General features: G+C 40.8%; 1 protein-coding gene across 1 annotated transcript; it reads right to left on the reverse strand.

Annotated features, from left to right (window-relative positions):
- Window positions 1-93: 93 nt before the first annotated feature.
- aspscr1 (ASPSCR1 tether for SLC2A4, UBX domain containing) lies at window positions 94-21,118 on the reverse strand. The gene is made up of 17 exons (XM_055041378.1): window positions 21,021-21,118; window positions 20,730-20,785; window positions 19,381-19,495; window positions 16,978-17,078; window positions 14,966-15,023; window positions 14,806-14,879; window positions 13,197-13,692; window positions 12,478-12,537; window positions 11,564-11,703; window positions 10,721-10,802; window positions 10,267-10,333; window positions 9,891-9,953; window positions 7,154-7,206; window positions 4,551-4,602; window positions 4,374-4,443; window positions 3,440-3,627; window positions 94-336 (listed from the first exon to the last, which is right to left on the reverse strand). The coding sequence occupies exons 1-17, from the start codon at window positions 21,108-21,110 to the stop codon at window positions 326-328; spliced, it is 1,776 nt and encodes a 591-aa protein (XP_054897353.1). The 5' UTR covers window positions 21,111-21,118; the 3' UTR covers window positions 94-325.
- Window positions 21,119-21,584: the final 466 nt, after the last annotated feature.

Below are 21,584 nucleotides of genomic sequence, written 5' to 3' on the forward strand. Positions count from 1 at the left end.
TCTTAAACTTGGGAACTTCTAGGCTCAAGAAGGCAGAAATATTTCCAGTGTGAAGTTAAAGAGCTGGAGAATAAAAGACAAACAAGAGCTAAACCTGTTAGTACAAGACTCTTTATTCAATCATCTGCCCATTCCCAACACGTCTCTCTCTCTCTCTGTCCCAGGAACAAACTGGAATGAAACACAGCAATCGCCTTCAAATTCATCAGTTCATCTCCATCTGTAAAGGCAGCAGGTTCTGGTTCTGGTGGATCAGGACCTCAGTGGAAGCACAGCAGAGGTCTGGATGTGGCTCTGACTCCTTCAACGCGTAGCAGCACACGCCTCATTTCTTACCTGGGTAACAAACAGGAAACGGTTAAATACGCCACAGGAAGCTTAGAAATGATGAGCGTTAATCTGGAACCTTTTCAAACAGCTGGTGCTTTGGTCACATTGGTCCAACGTACGTTCTGGTTCTGGGGGATTTTATGAGACAGCAACACCAAAAAGTGTTTAATAGTCGGGAGGAAGGATATACATGCTTTTATTTAAAAATTCAGATTGATTTTGAGGTCAGGACTTCCTAATGTCTGACGGTGGATTGAACATTGCTCTATGAGATCTTTAATGCTTGGGATGTGGATTTTATAACTCGATCCACCTGGAAATATCTCCAGAACTTCAACCCGGACCTGTCGGGATGTTGGTACAAAATATTGAAAGCTACGTATCATTTTCTTCAAGGCTTTCTTTTACAGGCATATGAATTAAGCTTCTTTTTTAATACTGCACAATTGTGGTTTTTTTGACATTAGCGGAATATCAACAAAGTTTTACACACATTTGTAACGGGAAAGCAGCTGGTTAGGAGTTGAATAAATTGGTAAGAAAAGCCAATGAAGCCCCTCTGAAAATAGAACGACTTACAAATTACTCTATAATCAGGGCTCCCAAACATTTCTATATCCAAACTCTACAAATGACCAGACTGAAACTGAAAGTTTTCAGTCCTATTTAGTCCAATTTTATAAATCTATTTCAAGATATTTATTGAGTGGCCAGACGTTAAATGTGCACCCTGCAAAAATGTCCCGACTCTGAAGAAATGGGAGGAAGGAACCAAGAGAGAAGGAGAGAAAGGATGATGACTGAACTGATAAATGGACGTCATGGAGATGAAGGACAAGAGAAATAAAACCGTGTGAACACAAAATGAGTTGAGGATTTGTTCCTCCTGGATGCGCCGGAGCTCTCCTGACGCGTCACTGCTGATCCCCTCAGAAACGGAGAAACGGCGCGACACACACACACCGAGCAGAGTGTCGAGTGAGTGTGTTTCTGTGCACCGGTCCACACATGGAATCTATAATCCCCATCGAGCGCCCCCCCCATCTGTCTTTTTCTTTTAACTTTCTTCATGAAAGAGAAAACAGCCACAGCTGGGTTCAGAGAGGACACACACAGAAATAAAACTCACAAAAACACAAACAACACGGGGGAGGGGCTGCAAACGGAGCGAATACCCTGAAGAAAAACACCAATATGGTGACCAGCAGAAACCCTACGACACAACCTGACGGGAGCGGCTGCACCAGTCGCTCTCTGGCTGGACCCTCCGTGTGTGTGTGTGTGTGTGTGTGTGTGTGTGTGTGTGTGTGTGTGTGTGTGTGTGTGTGTGTGTGTGTGTGGGTGTGTGTGTGTGCGTGCGTGTGGTGGCATTCAGGACAGGATGCGAACGATCGTTCTGAACCAACTGCTTGGTCCCAACAACCATCCCGATGCTGTGAGTCGCCAGCCGTTCCGTTCTTCAAATGCAGCAAGTTTTCGCTGTTCTCAGTTTGTTAGGCGCTTAATGGCGCAAAACTGCAGTGATAAAAAGTTCTTTCACAACAAGAAAAAAAAGGACGTAATTGATCTCAGTGGGCTTTTATTTCCATTTTTAGTGTCTGATGGTGTTTTCACTCCTTTTTAATGAAGCTTGTTCTCTCAATTCAGCAGCAAATGGAACATTTTAAACACTGAAGGCCTGATCGACAAAGATTCAAAATGAGCAAAGAATAAAACTGTAGGCACAGCAAGAGATCGTGTTGAACGATCAATTGTGAGTTGGAATGATCGGGTCAAGAGGCATCGTATCCAGGCCTCTTGACCTCAGACATCTACTAGTGTTTACACTTAATTTTCAAATTTGTTAATATAGATACAAAAACAGCACCTAGCAATCTGGCTCAGGTTTAGTAAATCACACTCGGGGGAAGTGAAGTATTGGAATATCTTCCTTCTTCGCTTCCTGGTTGTCTCTCTGTGTTTTGCATATTCATGAAAGCAGATAAGCTGAATTTAGAGCGACTGCCATTCTCCTCATTTTGCGGCACAATCTTGTTTGTGCGTCGTTTGTAGATCAGGCGCGTGCGCACGTTATCAAGTTTGCACCAGATTCTAAAGTCATGTGGTAAAACAAACTTTATTAGTTTAAAATAAATTACAGCTCTTTCGGACAAACTTTTGTTTTAAATGAATTACAATCACTTGAGACTAAGTGGCTGTTCCTTCTCTTCTGCCTAACATCAGACCAACCTGTTGCCTTCCCCTGTCTGTGATTCTTTCTTCTTCTTCTCTTCTTTCTCTCCACACTCTCAACTGAATGACATGAACTTCGTGTTAAGTAGGTTGAAAATACAAGTCAAACCACACAAGGAACATAATTTTGACTAAAATCCGTTTGAATGAACAGCTGCTTCTGATCAGAGCCGGATACATCACACCAACACTCACATGTTAGACTGAGTGACGATATTTAAACTTTATCACGGCCAAGTTCTATAATTCATTGGATTTATGGTTCACCATTTCATTCAACAAATGATAAATGTCTGCACAACAAAAATAACCACAAACAAGTTCCTTCATTTTTCTTGCTCTAATCCATTAGTTTATAAAAGCATCAAACAATGACGGGACACCAGGGACCTGTCATTTTACTGGTAAAGCTAACCTGGACATTCACAAGCCTCTTCTTGATGCACGGACATAACTTACATGCTGCCTTTCAATCACTTTCAACTGTTTACTTTTTTTTTCCACCTCTCCGTCTTTAGCTCAGGTGACAACACGATTCAAATGGAAAAAACAACGTAACGTTAAAATGGGAGAAAAAAATAACCGAACGCCGTGTGACAGGTATAGGAACCGCAGCGCCTAATTAGCTAGCACGCTCAACGCAAACCTCTGAAAGGGGGAGAATCGTGTGGGGATTGAAGGAGCAGAGGGTCTTCTGAAAATAATAATCAAAGTCCCTCTGTTGTTGATTACATGATGCACAGTTAAATACAGAAAATGCCAACTGGAAATAATTTTTGCACCACCATTTTGGCGCCCCCTTAAGCACGGCACCCATGTGCGTTGCATGGAGTGCATGCCCACTGTTTGCTCCAGTGGCTGTTCATCCTCTCCTCACCTGGCAGTTTGAACCACTTGGGCACCTTGCCTGGGTCAGCTCTGGCCGGCTTAGCGCCATGTGGTTGTGCAGACGCTTCTGGCTCTTCCTGCGCAGACTTTGGGTCAGTGTCCATCGCTTCTGCGGGCGGCGGCAGCTCCTCGACAGGTTCTGAGCCGGATGTGGTCTCTGGGGACCGGAGCAGGCAGCTACAGTAAGGAAACAAGAGGCAAAAAACCTCAAAGGGGAAGTGTTGACTGAGGCATGTTTGTGTCTGATCAGATCAGGATTATTTTCCTTTAGAGTTTCTGCTTTTTTAAGACCATTATTAATGAAGTTTCAGACTTGTATCAAGACAAAATTGGATATTTTATATAAAAATAGGAGCAAGCTTTTTTGCACAGAAGCTGCATAGCAGATTAGCAACAGATGTGAGCCAGTGGCGAAGACGAAGGCCATTCTTATCAATGAAAGATGAAAACACGCTAGCTAGCAAGGGTTTATTAGCAGCTAGTTAGCGGTAGCCTCAACCGTATCACGTCAAAGAACATAATGGAGATGTCTGACTGCAATTGATTTTTTTCCTGACAGAAAAAGTCCCACGAAAAAAAATAACCTACATGGAATATAGGTACTTAAACACGACAAAATTTAAGACCAGCGATTAATGTAATTAAGACATATTTTCCAATGAATTTACGACCTTTAAGGCCTTAAAAATCTTAAATTCATGTATCAAAAATTCATACTTATTAAGGATGTACTTTGTCCAGGCTGGGCAGCTTAGACGAGGTTAAGTGCCACCATTGTTCCAGCAGCTGAGGGTCCCTTTTAAGGTTCTATCTTTAGAAGTAGTGGGGCATGGTGTGTGTGTTTGTCTGTGTGTGTGTGGAGGAAATGAGGGCAAATAGGGGCACCTGTTATATAACTAAAACCTCAAAGAGATTCCACATACCTCGCGATGGACTCATTGGCTTTCAGGGCTGAAACAGACGTCTTAAGCAGATCTCTTTTTATGTAAAACTCTGTGGAGGAAAACTGGGTTGTATTAACATCGTCTGCAAAAGCACAAGTGTTTACTTGAAGCTGGCATAAAATGTGAGTAAAAGGAAGAAAAACCAAAAAACAAAACCTGCTTTGACGTCAGAGCCGAAGTACACCAAAGCACCAGGAAACAAGTCGGCCTGAAGACAGACGCAGAGAGCGAGCGAGTAAACAGAAGCTTTCAAAATGTTTGGCATTCTCGTCAATTTCGACAGACAGACCGAGCTGCAGCTGCCTCCCGCTACAAGCAAACCAAACGTTCCTGGCAAATGGGAGGCAGAAATTAAGTTCGTTTCCTGGGATGATTCATGGCTCGGGGGGGATATGAACCAGCCACCACTGTTCTTTGAAGCGGACCACAAAATGAGCACCAATCAAATGGTTAGCGAAAACACTTTCACCCCTGAAGCTTCACATTCCACCATAGATGGTCCTAATGGTTATAATAGACCAGTGGCAAGAAGATATATTATCAACCGTGTAATTTTGAGGTGAAAAACAGACGGGTGGGCAGGCGCGGAGCACGTCTGTCACTCTAATAGGACAGAAGAGAAAAACAGTTAAAGAAAATGTCTTCTTCACACGAGAAACACACAAAACGGTTGTTGTGGAGGGGAGAGCTGCCGTTTTTGTTGGAATTATTAAAAAAAAACAAAAAGTGGATAAAATTAGGACAGAAAGGTTATCTTAATTAGAGACCACAGCGAAGCAGAAACATCAAAACCACAAAACTGGCTGAAACGTTTCAATAATCTTGATGAAAAAACAAGAATACTCAAACAAAGTCGGTCATAATTCACTCCTCCAGAACATCAAGAACTACAAAATGAGTGACTTATTTAGTTCATAACCATGACGTCTCTGACTGGCTGACCGGAAAACAGACCTGAACCAATAAAGAATATATGGAGAGAGGAAGAGACCCAACAATGCTGAGGTTTCCATGATCAATATGCCTCAATGTACATTTCCCCTTTTTAATTAATCTCATTACTTTGTGAATTGTAGTGTGGTTTGACATAAGGATGCAAGGGGACCGGAGAACACCCCAAAAGCAGGAAGTGGACTGTAGCACAGGGCATTCTGGGTAAATGCAACCAAAACAGACGCAATAGTCCAGCATTCCTTTCGTGAACACTTGGTCATTTGCAGTGACACGGGGCAGGTGGCTGCCGGGGTCACATGGGTTTACACAGGCACTGTCCTCTCTCTGTCTTTTGTGCGGCTGGTTGCTAAAATGGGGCATACTGGCCTAATTGCTGTCATCAGAGCCCTGTGAGCAGGAAACAATGTGTTACGGCAGAACAACGGGCATTCCTGTGATCCCGTTCCCTACAAAGCCGCGCTCCGGAAGAGACGGGCCGACGAGAGGAGACCTGTGGGTGGGTGAGAGGAACGGACAGAGGGGGATTGAGTAAAAAAACACAGGGTGACAGGAGGAGGAGGCGGAACGGATCCTGATGGAAGAGCGAGGGGCAGACGGGTGAGGGAGGGGACGCCTGCTATCAAAGGGCCTCTGGGTTGGAGAAACATTCCTTTCCTGACATGACACAAAGTGATTAAAGCGCACGTTAGTGTGTGTGTGTGTGTGTGTGTGTGTGTGTGTGTGTGTGTGTGTGTGTGTGTGTGTGTGTGTGTGTGTGAGGCACATGTGTGCACGGACGTCTGTGTGACATGGCAGAGAAAGATTAAAGATTCCTTCTGTGAGTCAAAGATTGATGTATCGACTCAGAAACGGAGACAGACGGTACGTGCCTGAGTGCGCGGAGATTAAAATTTTTTGTTTTTGAGCACTTTAACGCTTTTAAGTCCCTAATGGATAGAGACATGTGGGTGAAGGCCAGAGAGAGAGACAGAGGGAGCGTCTGGGTGCTGGAGGCTAAACGGGAAGAAACCGTTGAAGTTGGGGTGCAGGAAGGCGGCGGGTCGAGGGGGATGAGTTGTGGGTAACGGCTCGGGAGACGGAGAACAAAGACGGTTGCCGAAACATCGCAGCATCTGATTTGACTGAGACAGATCCTGACACGGGAGAGCCTCAACAAAGACATTTCAAAGTGGGCTTTTAAGGTTTTTGTTTATTCCCCTGAAAGATTGTTATCGTTCGTACCAGCCCCACTGAGGGCTGAGTCTTCATCATCATCACAAGTTAAACTTCAAACACCCCCTCCTCCCCCGCCACTTTGATTTGCCGCTTTTTCAGGTGTCAAATACGTACGTAATTCTGACTAATATATTTAAAATCAAGAGAAGGAACTGAAGGCATGGGAAGTGAGGTAACTGCTTCATAACTCTGACACCGTTCCCTCTAAACTCAAAGGCAACAAAGCATCCTGGCTGCCTACTGCTCCTTGTATGTGTGTGTGTGTGTGTGTGTGTGTGTGTGAGATCAAAGCGAGGCCTGTATTAACGCCATGTGCCAGTCTGGGAAAAATCAAGCCCAGCTGGGGTCAAGGACAGTGGAGAGAAGGGTGGGGGGGCAAGTATGAGTGGAAGTGAAAAAAAAAAAAGGGATGGAGGGGGCAAGAATGCAGAGGAGCTTTGAAGAGCCAGCCGAAACATTTTATAAGTGTGTGCTAAGAGAGACAGAGGGGGGAGGAAAAGAGAAACGTTTAGTTTGTTGTTTTGTCGGAGTTCAACTTCGAGGTAAATCAGTCCTTTTAACAGCGTCGGAGCGAAGGTGAAGGATCTTACCTCCACCAGAGTAGCTGAAGGGTCTTTCAGGATAGTTTTTGGAGGGGTGATGACTGAAAAGGAGAGAGGTGAAAATCACAAACTGATCATTGAACTCATGATCAAATCACCAGTTATTTAAACCTCACTTTAAATATAAGGCGTGAATCCCTGGCACATCCGTTCCTACGGTGCCCTGCGCAAGTTCTCACTGCTTAGACTTATTGAAATTATAATCTCTAATTTCAATTGGTCAATTGAAATTGGTGTTGGTCACATTTTTATGTGACCAACACAAAGTGGTGTGCAATTGTGAAGGGGAAGAGGAACAATAAATGGTTTTAAATTGTTTCACAGAATAAAACTGAAGAAATGTGATATCTGTTCACTATTCAGCCCCCTCTAAAGTGATAGTTGTCCTCAGAAATCACCTACTTGGTAAACAGAGAACATCTTTGTGGTTTTCCAAATTTGAATTGGTGACACTCGGTGTTTAAATGCGCGAAGCTCGTGCAAACACACCCCAAAATATTTGAAGTTGTAGTGAAAATAATTATTTTAAACAAAGTTTTGACTCTGTGGGGCTTTAAACACCGAATACCAAGGCTGGCAGATTCTTACTAAAAGTGAAAAACCTGAAAAGCATAGAATATTTTTCTTCTTCTGCGTCACATGTGATCTGAATAACGAACACTTAAGTATGAGGTCGTAATGTGTCAAGATGTGGAAAACCTAAAGGAGTATCAATACTTTTGCAAGACGCTGTACATCAAACGAACGCAGCTGTCGACACTCTGAACTTTTGTAACCACTCATAAGAAAGACGAATAGCTGCTTTCAACAAAATAACCAACATATCAAGAGACTTAAAGCATTAAGTTTGTCTTAATCAAAATGTCCCATCCACAAAGACAGAGATGGACGACTTTTGTTGTAAATGGCATTTCTTTAATTTCCTCTCCCTTGTTCCAACACCCACAGAGGCGGAATGCAGCGAGGCTTTGTAGACACACACTGGATGCTTCTGCAAGCAGCAGAAGCATCCAAAAAGACTGAATGTACTAAAAAGTGTTGCAGACAAGTCGTAGACAAGATTCGACTGCTGTGAAAATTATGGGTTGAAAACTGGAACAATGAGCTTGCATATTTCCTCAGATTCTTTGTGGTTTCAAGCAGAATCCGAATCCTGAAATCGGCACTGTTGGCCTCAGAGACACGTTACCAAGACAAAGCTCTGCTTTTAAACAAACCTTAGAATGTGACTTTTTAATCGCTAAACTGCTTTAAATACAACAAGACAATAGAAAAAAAACATACTTAAAACAAACAATAAACATACGAAGTTAAGATGTAGCAGCTTAGCATATTTAAACCATGAAAGCATCACATTTTATTATAAGAAATGCTGCTTAATGTGAGTAATAGTGGAGGATATAAAAACAGCTGTTCTTGTCTGTGTTCAAGCTAGCATTATAGCACAGCTGACTGTAGCAGGGATTTAGAAAAGCAGCATTTAAAAGAAAAGCTATTGCTTCAAAAGTCAGAAGATATAATTAGTTGTTTTTTTTGTGCATGTGTTCAGCTACTTTCAATGTTTGTGTAGTTGTGAATGTCACGCTGATTTTGGCAAATAATAACTATAAAATCATCATGTCCTGAATTAAGATGTGCAAGTAATTACATGGTGAGAAACCTCATCCTGACAAAACCAGAGGTGATCATCCAGAAGTGAGCCACAATAATCACTTACCAACAAGCTAATCAAAGAATCTTTGCAAATACAAGTTCATTTAATATTTATATCGCCTGGACAGGTTCGTCTCCTGTGAAACAAACTCTCAGTTTGTGTCAGTGAGGCAAACTTCCAGTCTATTTTTACACGAAGAGAAAAGCTTTCTTTTTCAAAAAGCTTACAGTTAGAGAGGGTTTGGTTACTCTCAGCTACATGTAGTTATGCTAAGGGCTTCCGGACCACTTTTCCTCACGATGCTACTTTCTCTACCACCCTGCCGGAGCGGCCAAGTTTCCTCCAGTCGTACAGAAAATATGGCGGTTCACGAATCCACAGCAACACGTCACGTTAAGCAACCAACTGCAGGTTAGCTAACCTAGAAACAAACTGACTGTTAAACCAGGTAATAGTTTGTTAGACTGTTAGTAACTCACAGAAATTCAGGTAACTTCTGAGGCCTACATACAAAAACAAATGATCCATTAATGCTCCCATTGACCTTTTGGACTGTCACAACTTGTGAAGACGATGTAATTGCAGTAAAGCTAAATAAAATCCGGAACATATTGTTTTAATTAAGATTTTACTGCTTTTATTTTTTTAACAGGAATTTGAGTAAGCAGTGTAACTTCTCCTGTTTTTAGCTTTTATTTAACATCTTCAAGCTCAATTTTGTTATTTACTGTAACCGCAGGGTGAGTCAGGTGCAAATATTTGGGGATGATAGAAGTAGAGGACAGCAGAGCTACACCAACTCCCCTATGTAGACTGCCATTAGTAGATTAAGAAAACTTTATATTGGCCCAACCCAACCATCAAGCAACACATTTTGGCCGATGATATTTGTTGTTCATTTTTACATAAATAAACTGACTGACTGAAAAGAAATAGGGTGTCATGTATTAGAACTCAAAGGTGATTTTAAAGGTTTACACAACAGCAGAAAGGTGGATTAATGTCTTAAAGGGTGAGTCTGGATACATAGAAGTAGAGGGAACAACTAAAAGGAGACAAAATGCCACTTACATAAGTAGAAACTGATCTGAGGATCCTCCAAGTGACTTCTCAAGAAGTGTCTGACTGCACCAACTGGACAAAAAGTAACGTGAAAAAGACAAAACAAAACAAGCTGTACTTCCATCATTTAGTTTGTGGACAGTAATTGATGTTTCAGAAGGAATTTTCCTTCAACTTGTTTTTTTCCTATGCTGGCTGTCAGATGGTTGTTGCTCATAATCCCTGGAATTACAGACTTGTCTCATTCTTTCCGTCTATATCACTCTGCTGCGGCTGCAGTCGTGAATGTGTTTACAGAGCCACGAGTAAACTTCACATTGCAGCCATACCTGTGGCTAGTCAGGTGAAATGAGCACGCTCCAGCAATGTGAACAAACACACACACCTGTCTCAAGGGGCCTGAAGAAGCCCTGCAGAACATGTCTGTCTGGAAACTGGATCCTCAGGACCACCTAGAGATGCACGGGATATACACACTCTGAATTTTAAAAACTCATGATTTACATTGTAGGAGTGTTTATGCCACTCGAAACTTTGATATTTTGCCAGGTTACAATCAAAATTTTGTGCATTTTGAGGAGATTTAATGCGTTTGACCAACACTGGAAAGTATGCAACTTTTACTTTTACTCTTACACTTTTACGTCGGTATTCAGAATCCGAAATGTAGTGAAACCTTGTCTCATTTTCCTTTCACTTCACACTTACGTACTACTCCATGTCACAAACACATCCAAATAAAATCGATGTCAGTTTGTTGTTGCAAGGAGACACAGTTCAAGGGTATGAATACTTTTGCGAAGCCATGCAGATCGGACGAATGTTTGGACGTTGCTCACTTTGGGATACCGTTCCATCTTTTCCTTCATCTGAGCTTCCCTCAAAGCCTTAGTGAGGAGCGGAGCCTCCTCTAATAGCTTCCTAGAGAAACAGGGAACAGAGACAAACACACGAGTTCAGAGACGAAGCAAACTGCGGAGAAACAGACGAGCGTGTGTGGCCGTGTGTGCGTGTTGTGCATGTCAGAGGCAGAGACAAATTGCTGTGGTCGGTTTAACTCCAGCTCCGGTAATTGCAGTCATCGACATGGTAGCAGCGTCGCAGCGAGGCAGCATGTTGGCGCAGATTTAAGGTCGCGCTTGGCGAGGTCTCGACTTGATCGTGTTTGGTCCGTTGACTGGCCGGGCTACACAGAACAGAACTGCTAATTGCTGCCAGTACACTGCGTTCATGGGGCCTTTGTAGTGTGTGTGGGGCGTGTTATAAAAGGAACCATGTTTGCAAACACACACAACGTCTCCGCAGCTGCAGCCGCATCCAGAGACGGCAGAGTAAACTCAGTCCCATCTGTTTTGTGGAAGTGCTCATAAATAAATAAAAACTTCAAACTTATATTAGGCAGGATGGGAAAAAAAATAAAAACCTTCTGAACACACGCAGAGATGCCCAGCATTCTTCCTGCCTGTGGCCTCGCATCACTGCTGTGGTATTCAACAATTAATAGTTACATATTGAGAAAACACCACAGGACCACATGCAAAACCGACTTAATTATCTGCTTCAAAGAGTGCAGGACCAGAAGTCGGATTCAGATGGGTTTCTGCGGCAATGCAGTTTTTTTTTTTTTTGTTTTAAACTGGCAAAGAAACAATCGGCTGGTTTTGTTGTCGTCCTCCACTCACCTCTCGCTCTTCAGCTGGGCGAAGCGCTTGCGCACGTCGTCCACGGTCACCTCGAAGAACTCGTCGGGCAGATCGGCGTGGTCCTCGGTCCGACGGGACGAAGAGTCCATGTGGTAGATGAGAGGCTCCCTGTCCACTGGCTGGCCAAAAGAGAGAAGCGACAATGTGTGACGACGCGGCAACACCAGCGACCCTGAAGGAGTATTCACACCCGCTGAACTTTCCCACATTTTGCGACAAACAGCCAGAAACTTCAGCCAACACAAAGAGGCATAACTGCACAGTGGAGAAGACAAGTAGATTTTGTTTTCAGAATTTCTTTAGCAAGTAAAAATTTGAGAAATATGGCAGGCGTTTGAGTTGATCCCACTTTACTCTGATTTGACGTGTTCATTCGAGCTGCAGACGGTTTGAAAGCAATCAGATGCACGTCCCGGTTTGTCCCACATACGGAAGTGACAGATTTCTTTGGGCTGTTCAGATTGCCGTAAAAGAGACGGATTTAAGATGCATTTAAGTTGAAAAAAAGAAGCAGATTTGGGTCTCATTTCCCTGCTGTTTGAGTAAAAAATCCAGCTGTTTTGCGAAGACTTTAGAGGTTCGCGAGAGGAAATTAATGAACAAACAGCATCGGCAAACATCTTGAGACACCGAAACTGACACAGTTGGGAGAAGAGAGGAACGTTCAGAGAAACTGCCAGGAGACCCATGGTCACTCTGGAGGAGCTGCAGTACTTTGACTCTAACTTCTATTTCACTCAAAATTCAGACGCTGAATGAATTAGGGAATTTGTCACAAGAAATAAAATTCACAGATGTTATCCGTTCAATCTGTAATGAATCAAAAGACGTAGGAGAAGACTCTATATGTAAATAAGCAGAATATAACTCAAAAAGAGAAATTAAATGTTTACCTCTAGAAACTCCTCGGTGTTATAGAGATCCCGGTCTGAAGATTTGACAGTTGCTTTGCACTGAGAAGACAAAAGTTAAACTCGTCAGTGAAGCCAAGAAGTGAAAATTATTTTAAGATTACTTTAACCATCTTGACATCAAATACAAGGATCCACATACAGTTTGTTAATTTTGCATTATTCTGGCACCTCAAAAATATCACAAACAGAGCACTCGGAGATCTATAATTAACTCTGTTTCCAGTTTGGCAGAAATAAATTATTTCGCTTTTACTGAAAACTTGCATAGTTCTGTGAAAATCTGCTTCCATTCTTTCATATAATTCAATCATAAATTAAATCGACGTTACAGATTTATTTAATGGCACATTTCAACAACTTCTTGTACTTATTAAAAGCAACAAAACCAGAGCATCAATGTCGTTATTGCTACGAACCCTTTATTGTATGTCACACCTGAATGCGACAAAGATGTGGTATTTTTAATTTTTTAAAATCTGATTCTGTTTCTGGCTTGTCAGTGGCGTTTCCTCGTTCTACCTCAGAAACAAAACGTCGATCAGCGCAGAGGAGAAACTCGCTCTCAAGCATTTGTGCAAAAGAGATTTTCAACATCTTCTGATGCTCCAGGACAGCCAGCTTTTAAAGATGTTCCCCTTTATTCCAATGTGTATTATTAATTAAATAAGAAATACATGTGACGTTTTGCTGGGGCTCACTTTAGTGCTGTGGTTTGATTTGGCCTTCTTGGCTTTGGGCGATTGCACGGACGTTGTCAGAACCGACAGAGACGAGGATGATGATGAAGACAGCGAGTGTCCGATCTCACCGGCCAGACCCCCGAGGCGCTGACCGCCGCCAGAGAAAGGAGTGAAAGGAGCTGCTGGAGCGGAGGAGGTCGGGTGAGAGTTCAACCCTGACGGTCCGGCTTCCTCTCCATCCTCGACTGCTCTCAGGACTTTGGGCCGAACCACATCCTGAGGTTTAGGAACGTCTTCAGTAATGGAGCTTGGAGCTGGCACGGCTGGGGTTTCCAGCGGCTCGTGCGGATTTGATTTACTGGTTGGCACAACTTCAGCTGACGCCTCTGGAATCGACGGCGCAGGTTCGGGCTGAGGCGACTCGCTGGGAGAGGCTTCCATTGCAACAGGTGTGCTTGGCTTTGCAAAAGGTTCGTCTTCCTCTCCTGCTGCTTGGGTCTTTTTGTGCAGAAACCTAAACCAGAAAGTGCTAAAATCACATTTCTGAATTTGTGTACTCTTGCTAATTAAAGTGAAAGAGAAAATAACATCAAATGTAAACAAACCACAATCTACTAGCGATCACTAGAGAGGCACCAGAAAAATTCACCAGTGACCAAATCCAGGCACTTTCCACCTTGATTGGCCAGTCAGAAACTCAATGATGCCAGTTTTTTTTTGTTGTTGTTGTACGTACTGAGTAATACCAGATGATGCCGGTTTGGATGCTGTCATGTGTTCGGTATCAGTAATAGTTTAGATAGAGCCTAAAAAATCCCAGACACTGTGACTGAGCCTGATCCGATCCGACTAATGAACCTCACTTATAGGCCAAGCCCAAATGTTTTATTTAAGATTTTACAGCTTTTGTTTATAGACCATAATTTGAGGAAGCAGTGCAACGTCTCCAATTGTTTGCTTGGAGACGTTATTTCAGCTCCATTTGGCCACTTATTTTTGACACTATGTTGAGACTACCTGGTGATTTATTCATGTTGCATAAAAATGAGAGAGAACAAGACTTTGGGAGATAATAGGAAGGTAAGCTATAAAGCAACAATGCTGTGCTTACCATATTTTAGTAGTTTTTACCTTTCTGTTATGCTAAATGTTTAATTTTAAAAAGCTTCTGGTAAAGTTTATTGCAAGTTCTAGATTCTGTAGGATATGTACATTAGGAAACTGCTGTTGTTGTCATGCTAAATGCCCTAATCACTAAAAATGGAGCTCCATTAATGATTTTGTTTTTATTTCAAAATAGTAAAACTTTGTTTTAAAGTGCAACAATAATGGCTCTTCTTCTAATAAAAATAACTGATCACACACCAGAAAGGCTAGAAAATATATATCCAGTGCTCATCTACTTGGATTGTAAAACTTAAGGTCAAAGTGTTTATCAAAGACACCAATCCCAATCTGTGGTTTGTTTTTTAAACTTAAGAGAAATTTGGACCTTAGTTCAGATTCAGGCTAGAGATCAGCTAGTTGTTTTTTGCTCTGACAAAGAGTGGAAATAAATTAAAGTCAAAACAATGAACAAAAAAAAAATATGTTACCGGCGTAATGAGGGTTGATATGTTCAGCCTACCTGACGATGGCGCTTCCACCTGTAAGACCCAGAGACTTTAGAGTGGTTTTCTTTAACGCTTCCTCCCCACTCACCTGCACACACATGGACAAGCAGATGTGTTTCCATAAAGCTCACTTTCATCTCTTGAGAAAGGGAGAGTTAAAGGAAGGCTTCATACCTCGTCCCTCATGTAAACACATGCAGGAGTGGCTCCAGACTCGGTCAGCTCCGACACACTGTCAGGATCCAGGGAAGTAAAAGTAAAACTGGGATTAAAACCAAAGGTAAATAGTAATAGCTTATATTAACTGTGACAACAAAACAAAAAAAGACGCATTTCTTTTTATTGTTTTACCCCTTTTTAAGAGAGGTGCACCAGTACAACCTCAAGGTATGTAGTGGCACGCTGCATGTGTAAACCATGTGCTTACAATGTCGTGCAGAAACCAACTAAACATTTTACTATTGTTCCCCTAAATTCCTGAAAATCAAAGCCGACCCTTCCGTCTCTCGTCATTCCCCACATTTTTGTTTTCCCTCGTCGATGTGGAACTAATACACATTTCTTAGAAGCATAACTCCGCTGGCAGAGAATCGGGATATGCAGTGATGTAATTTAATAGAGCTGAGATGAAGGCCAGTGGACTGCAGGAGCACCTGGCACCGCACAGTTGGAACTACTGGGTAACAGCTGCATGAGTGTGTGAAAGGTGAGTGATGATGTGTGGGAAAAAGGCTTCGACAGAGGATGTTGGTTTGGCCCGTGTTCATCTCTTATAAAACGGCACGCCAAAATCTGCAGAACCCATGAGGAGTATATTCATTTTGTCCAACAACTTCACCTTTAACCTCTTCTTTGTCATTTATTTATTCAAAAAAAGTTTGCATTTTTTATCTTAGCATCTATATTTTATGTTATAGATTACATGTTCCTGTAATTTCATCTGTTTCTCTCATGTTTTTCTATCATGGTACCTTTGAAACACTGTGTTTTAGTTGTTTGTGTTCATGGTAATGTCAGTGAATGATGTTTTTGCACATTTGGGACAAACTGTCTACATCCTACAATCAGAAAAAAGACGACACTCATCGCCGAACTAAATGCTACATTTGTTGCATCAGTTCTCCGGCAGCTTCATGATGAGATTGATACGCATTAGTGCTGCAGCTAACAATTACTTCATTAATCAATTATTTTGACTATTAATTGAGAAACCAGGTAAAAAAATTGGTACATTCTGTTAATTTTTTTATTCACAATAAAACCTCATTGTAAGGTTATTTTATATAATATTAGAAATCTATGAGAAAATGGAAATGAACAAACAACTCACTTCATTTTTAAAAAAAGAAGACAAGCACTTCGTTGCCTTAAATGTCCTAACAGCATTCCTTCAGCATATGCTTGATCAGTGGTAGCAAAAAAATAAATAAATACATTTCTATCAACAACATGTGAAAGCTCAGCCCTTTCTGTTTGACCCAGCATCAATACATTGTAAGACTGATCTGATGACTAAATTTTTAATTAATCGAATAGCAAAATGTGCTTGATGTGAGATTTTTACAGATTTTGAACCACGTCAAGAAAAAAAATTTGCCACTAGAGGAGTTCTGGGTAGAGCATATTTACAGACAATGTTTTTTTAATCTTACATATATTCTTTGTATAGTTTTACTGCTCTGAGTAATTGTTTTACCCCTTTTTAAGACGGGTGCACCAGTAAAACCTCAAGGTATGTAGCAATTGGAGTATATTGCATACTCCAATTAAAGATTAATTAAATTAATGGTTTCAGCCCCGACATATGTTTTGAGTAAGGAATTCATTTTAAGCTGTAATGCTCCACCAGTGAAAGTAAATCTATTGGGCTTCTCCTAGGCACTGACACAATAATTTAGGACATGTAAAAAAACCAATAATAAATACATTTTATTAATTTTAGCTCATCAACCTTTACAATTTAACATTTAATATTCCTTTCAAATAGTTATTTCTGATCTAATAACCAAAATATGTTCAAATTTTAAATAAGCTCTCTTTGATTCGTGCATAACTGCTGTAATTTTAAAAGTTCATCATCATCCACATTTATAATCCTAAATCTGACAACCAATTGCTACTGAAGGAGGGAATCTTTTCGGTCCCGTCCCGATCTCCTTGCATCAGTGCGAATGTTCAACACGCACCTGATCTGAGGAAAATGTGCGATCACTTCCCACAGGCTCTGTCCGGAGGAGAAGGAACCCTGGAGCCGAGAGCCGTCCTCCATCTGGAGCGCGATCCGCACCTGATGCGCCACAAGAACACACGAGCTGCGTCAGAGAGCATACGCGTTCCAACTAAAACAAACATAATGCAGCAGTAACTAGTGCCCATAAATGTTCAGCATCAGTTCATCCACAATAAACTTCAAAATAAAAAAACCCCAAAACAAATAAAATGCCAGAACACTAATTTCAGGGTGAAACGGGCAATATAAAACACTTTGAAGTTTGTTCCTTTGTCTGTCTTCGCATTAAAGAAGCTAAATACAATGTTCGACATTCCCAGACCTCAAGAATCTCACATTGATGAAATCTAAGAAAAAGTTATTGACTCTTTGATCTGGAGCCATTTTTTTCAGAGGAATAAACTCTTTGATAATCCAACTTGTTTTGGTCGCACATGTGGGCCTACATCAGCGTGAAAATGAGCAACACACCCGGCAACAGTGGGAGGCTAATGTTCTCCGTTTCTGAGTCATACTATGGGTTGTTTATGTTTACTCAACAGTGCCGTTGTCCAGAACAGGGAGAGCGCTAAGCGGCGGCTCACCAGGAGAGATGAAAAGAGAGAGTTGGCTGTCAACACCAAACACTCACACACACGCCAGCCTGCCTGAGGTGAGTGGTCATGTGAACGTATATAAAAATCTGTGAGGGATCAACAAATCAACCATCCATCAGATGAACAGAGAGGCAGATCAAACACCGCAATGAGTTTACCGATCAGATCATCAAGCTATGATGTCAGAGGAAAGTAAAGCTCAGCTGCAACAAGGGTGTGTTGTTTTGTTGTTGTTGTTGTTTGGAGACAAGTGAGAGCGAACAGAGAATATGAATTTACCAAAACCTAAGACTGATGATGAAACCCACACATCAAGATGAGCTACTAATGTAAGAGATAAAATACAAATGTTTTTATCAGCAAGTCATACATGGCTGCTAGCTACATGCTCAGAAGCAAACTTTTAACATAACAGACTCAGATTTCTAGGGTTTTCTGTATTTTTTGGAAGTATAAACACAGAATTTCACTAATATTTTATAAATGTCCACTCATTTATAAAACACATGATGGACAATGATGATGCCATTTGACAAAATGTAATGTTTGTTGCTTGTTTCATAGTTGGTTTTTTATTATATTTTTATTATGTAAAAGCACTTTGACCAAGTTTGTTGCTGAAATGTTCCATACAAGTAAACTGGACTTCTTCAGTTGGACGAACGTTGGGGCGGGACGGGATGGATCGATTCTCTCACTCTTTCAAATCCAAGCAATGGTTCATTAAACAACAGGAAGCCACTGGCTGCATCAGTTAATTAACTGGTTAACAGCTGCAACATGTTTAAACGCAGCATCATTTCCAGTTCAGGCCGTCTGCTTAGTTAAACCCAGGTGTACCCGTACTTCATCAGGAAGCTTACAACCGGCTGCATGCAAAACTCTTTCATTGCGTACACAATAGAACATAAACACTAGCATCACTAAAACTAAAATCTTTTCATCCAATAGACTTTTTACAGCCACAGATTTTGAAACATGTAGAAGAGCATTGATAAAAATGTCAGCTATATGATTAGTATTTTATGTTTAGAAACATAATCTGTTAACAACTCTGAATACAAGGAAGCCACTGTTACTGTTGTAATAGTTCACATTTATTAAAGAATCTAATTGCGCTTAAAAACCTTTCTGCCGGTTTGCCTTGATGCAATTCTTTCTGGACGATAAAATTGTTTTTGAACCAACTTTGACAACATTGTAATCGTGATGATTTATTCAAAAGAAATGATCTAGACATACCCAATAAATGAGCATTCACACACATGGATTTAGAACAATGTAAAAAAAAATTCACAGATCAGTAATTTAAAAATACCTATGTCATATTTCTTTCAGTGAATTTTTTAATTAATTTCTGAATTTCTGAGGCTTCTTCAGACTCAATGTGGTACAGACCACTGCAGGAAATCTTTCCTCCCAACAGCCATCTTCAATAACTCTTGAAAGAATCTAAATTAATAAGTTACAATATTCCCAAAGGGATATTATAATACCTTATAATATCTAGCATACCTTTGGGATTACAGAGTATTTTTGAATTTGTATTGAATTGTTTTAGAGTGCAAAAAGTTGTCTAAAAAAAGAGAAACGTACGTGAGCTAAAATCTCACAGGTAAATGCAGACATGAAAACTTCCCGATAAATTACATCTCCAATGTTGCCACTGGCGATGTCTTAATTAATGGTTCTGGTTTTGACCAGGTTTTAACACCATCTTCCTATTCTTTCACACACATTTTTTTAAAGTTAAGTTAACTAACCTGGCTGTCAGCTCCACTTTGTTTCCTTGTACTTGTCACCATTTCCAGTTTGGCATTGTTGGGAAGGTTGGCAAACCTCCACGGCAGCGTCAGGTCAAGAACGGTCCTCTGAAACCTGTCAGCAAGTTCACAACAGAAATAAGACCGCTAGCACCTGTAAAAATTACTTGCAATATAACAATTATAAAAAGGTTCAGTGGATCACAAGACCTACTTTTATGCACAAAAAAAGCATCCACGCCTGGCAACATTTAGCAAAAAAAGACATCAAAAGTCTCCTACAAGCATCAAATGAAATCAAATTTTATTTGTACTGCATCCTTTTAGCAACGAGGCATTTCAAAGTTTCTTACATCATAAAAACAGAAAAATATAAAGTCACAGAACACAGAGAACAGTCAACAACATCACATGTTGTTGTCTTTGCTGTCAGATTATTGATTAATGTTCCAGGATTATGTTTCAAAAGCAACTCTGAACAGCTGGGTTTTTAGTCTAGATTCGCATGTGTTGGAAAATTGTTACGATCTCAATATACCAAAGTTAATTTTTTGGATACAGTTCCACTAAGCATGTGTATATTGGGAATAGTTATTCAAAATTTTAGAGCCTTTACAGAGTACACGATTGCTTATTTTCAGCATTTTATAGATAGACAATCTTGCTTATTTTCAGTTTCCCTCAAAACTCTGCTATCGCATTCAAATATCTCCTGCTTACTAACCAATATGCTTTGCTTTTTCTAACAACTGTTTCTGTCCTGGATGGCTCTCCCACAAACCTTTTCTCCACCTGTTTGCATCCTTTTTCTCACTCTCTATCTTCTACTCTGTGCAGATTAAGCCTACTCTCTCAGGTCTGTCCTTTTCTGCTTTGCGATTTCTCAAATCAAAGTTGCAATTGCTTCATAGCAAGTCCAAACTTTAAGACAACATGGTGCGACTGTGACATCACTGCCTTATTTGGAGCAAATAACTAATAAATGGAGTGAATATTTGTGAGCAAGTCAGATGTTGTTTTTTTTGAGAATGTGACAAGAGTTTAGATGGTAACAGGTTCAACACTTGAGTGTAAATAAGGAACCCTGCTTTAAACTGGAAAATTCTTACTCTAAAAGCAATTCATTTTGCAAGGAAAATGAACAGATATTGACAAGTCAAGTTGTGAATTTTGACTTGGCAAAATTTGTAGATTATAAATGATGTATCATGACTTGTTTTAGACGAAGAAAATCGGGCTTTTTGTTTAAGAAATTGCTTTATCTCGTCAGATTTTCACACTGCTCCTACCTTCATAGCTTTGAATTCAGATAGACAATGAGATTAAAAGCCATGTATTGTCGCACTCACTTTAAACCGTGGTCATTGGGGTCGAATCCATGTTTTTTGCAAACATCTTCCAATACCTGCGAAAGGCAAACATAGCAGGACTGTAACAAATCAAAGTAAGTCGGATATGAACAGAGTTATGCTGACTTAACTCGCCCGAAGGCTGAAAACTGATCTGTCACCGGCTAACAAGTGTTAGCCTAGCATGCTAGCTGGAGAACAGTTCGCTCTCCTGTTTCCAGGCACGAAACAGAGATTTAAAAAAGCTTCACGTGCCCGAGAGCACCGAGCGCTTCTTATACACGGGTCTACCTGCAACAAAGGTGTGTTTGGAGCCACTTTGACTGTCTGTCTTCTCCCGTTCGGAGTCAGAACCGTTACAGCTGAACCGCTGGCTGCCATTGTTTGCAGTGACGTCACGGTGTTTGTTTGAATCAACTTTATTGTCCTCGTTACAGACAGCGCAAAAAAAAAAAAAAAAAAAGAAAATTGAAGGACCAAATTACATTTAAAGCTGAGAAAAACTTGCTTCACAGCAAACACTGTATTCATAGCATTTTTTCTTCTTCTACCTCTTTTTTGTTTAGCTTTTGTTAGAGAAAATGAATTTGGAAAAACATTAGCCTGAGTGATTTATGACAGGACTTGCTCACAGTTTATTCTGAAGGCAAATAAATAAACTGACATATGTTGAAATACTGCAAATCGTTAATTTGGCAGCACAACAGCCCTTTAGGAACATAGACAGAATAAAATGCTTCGACAGTTTTATTGTTGTGGAAAATAGCAGAAATTGACATTGCTTATACTAATTTGAAGAAGCCAGGCGGTAATGGAGGACTGCAAGATACTCGCCAAAGTACACATATCTGTATC

This window comes from Poeciliopsis prolifica, unplaced genomic scaffold (genome assembly GCF_027474105.1).
Source record: "Poeciliopsis prolifica strain line A6 unplaced genomic scaffold, Auburn_PproV2 SCAFFOLD016, whole genome shotgun sequence".
Taxonomy (NCBI): Eukaryota; Metazoa; Chordata; class Actinopteri; order Cyprinodontiformes; family Poeciliidae; genus Poeciliopsis; species Poeciliopsis prolifica.

Bases quoted from the DNA above. Each gene is read 5' to 3' on its own strand.
- aspscr1 (XM_055041378.1), bottom strand. From the start codon at position 21,110: ATGGCAGCCAGCGGTTCAGCTGTAACGGTTCTGACTCCGAACGGGAGA. The intron at 19,496-20,729 runs GTGAGTGCGACA...ACTTGCTGACAG, and splicing joins CCCAATGACCACGGTTTAAA to GTTTCAGAGGACCGTTCTTG. The intron at 11,704-12,477 runs GTAAACATTTAA...TCTTTTGGCCAG, and splicing joins ACACCGAGGAGTTTCTAGAG to CCAGTGGACAGGGAGCCTCT.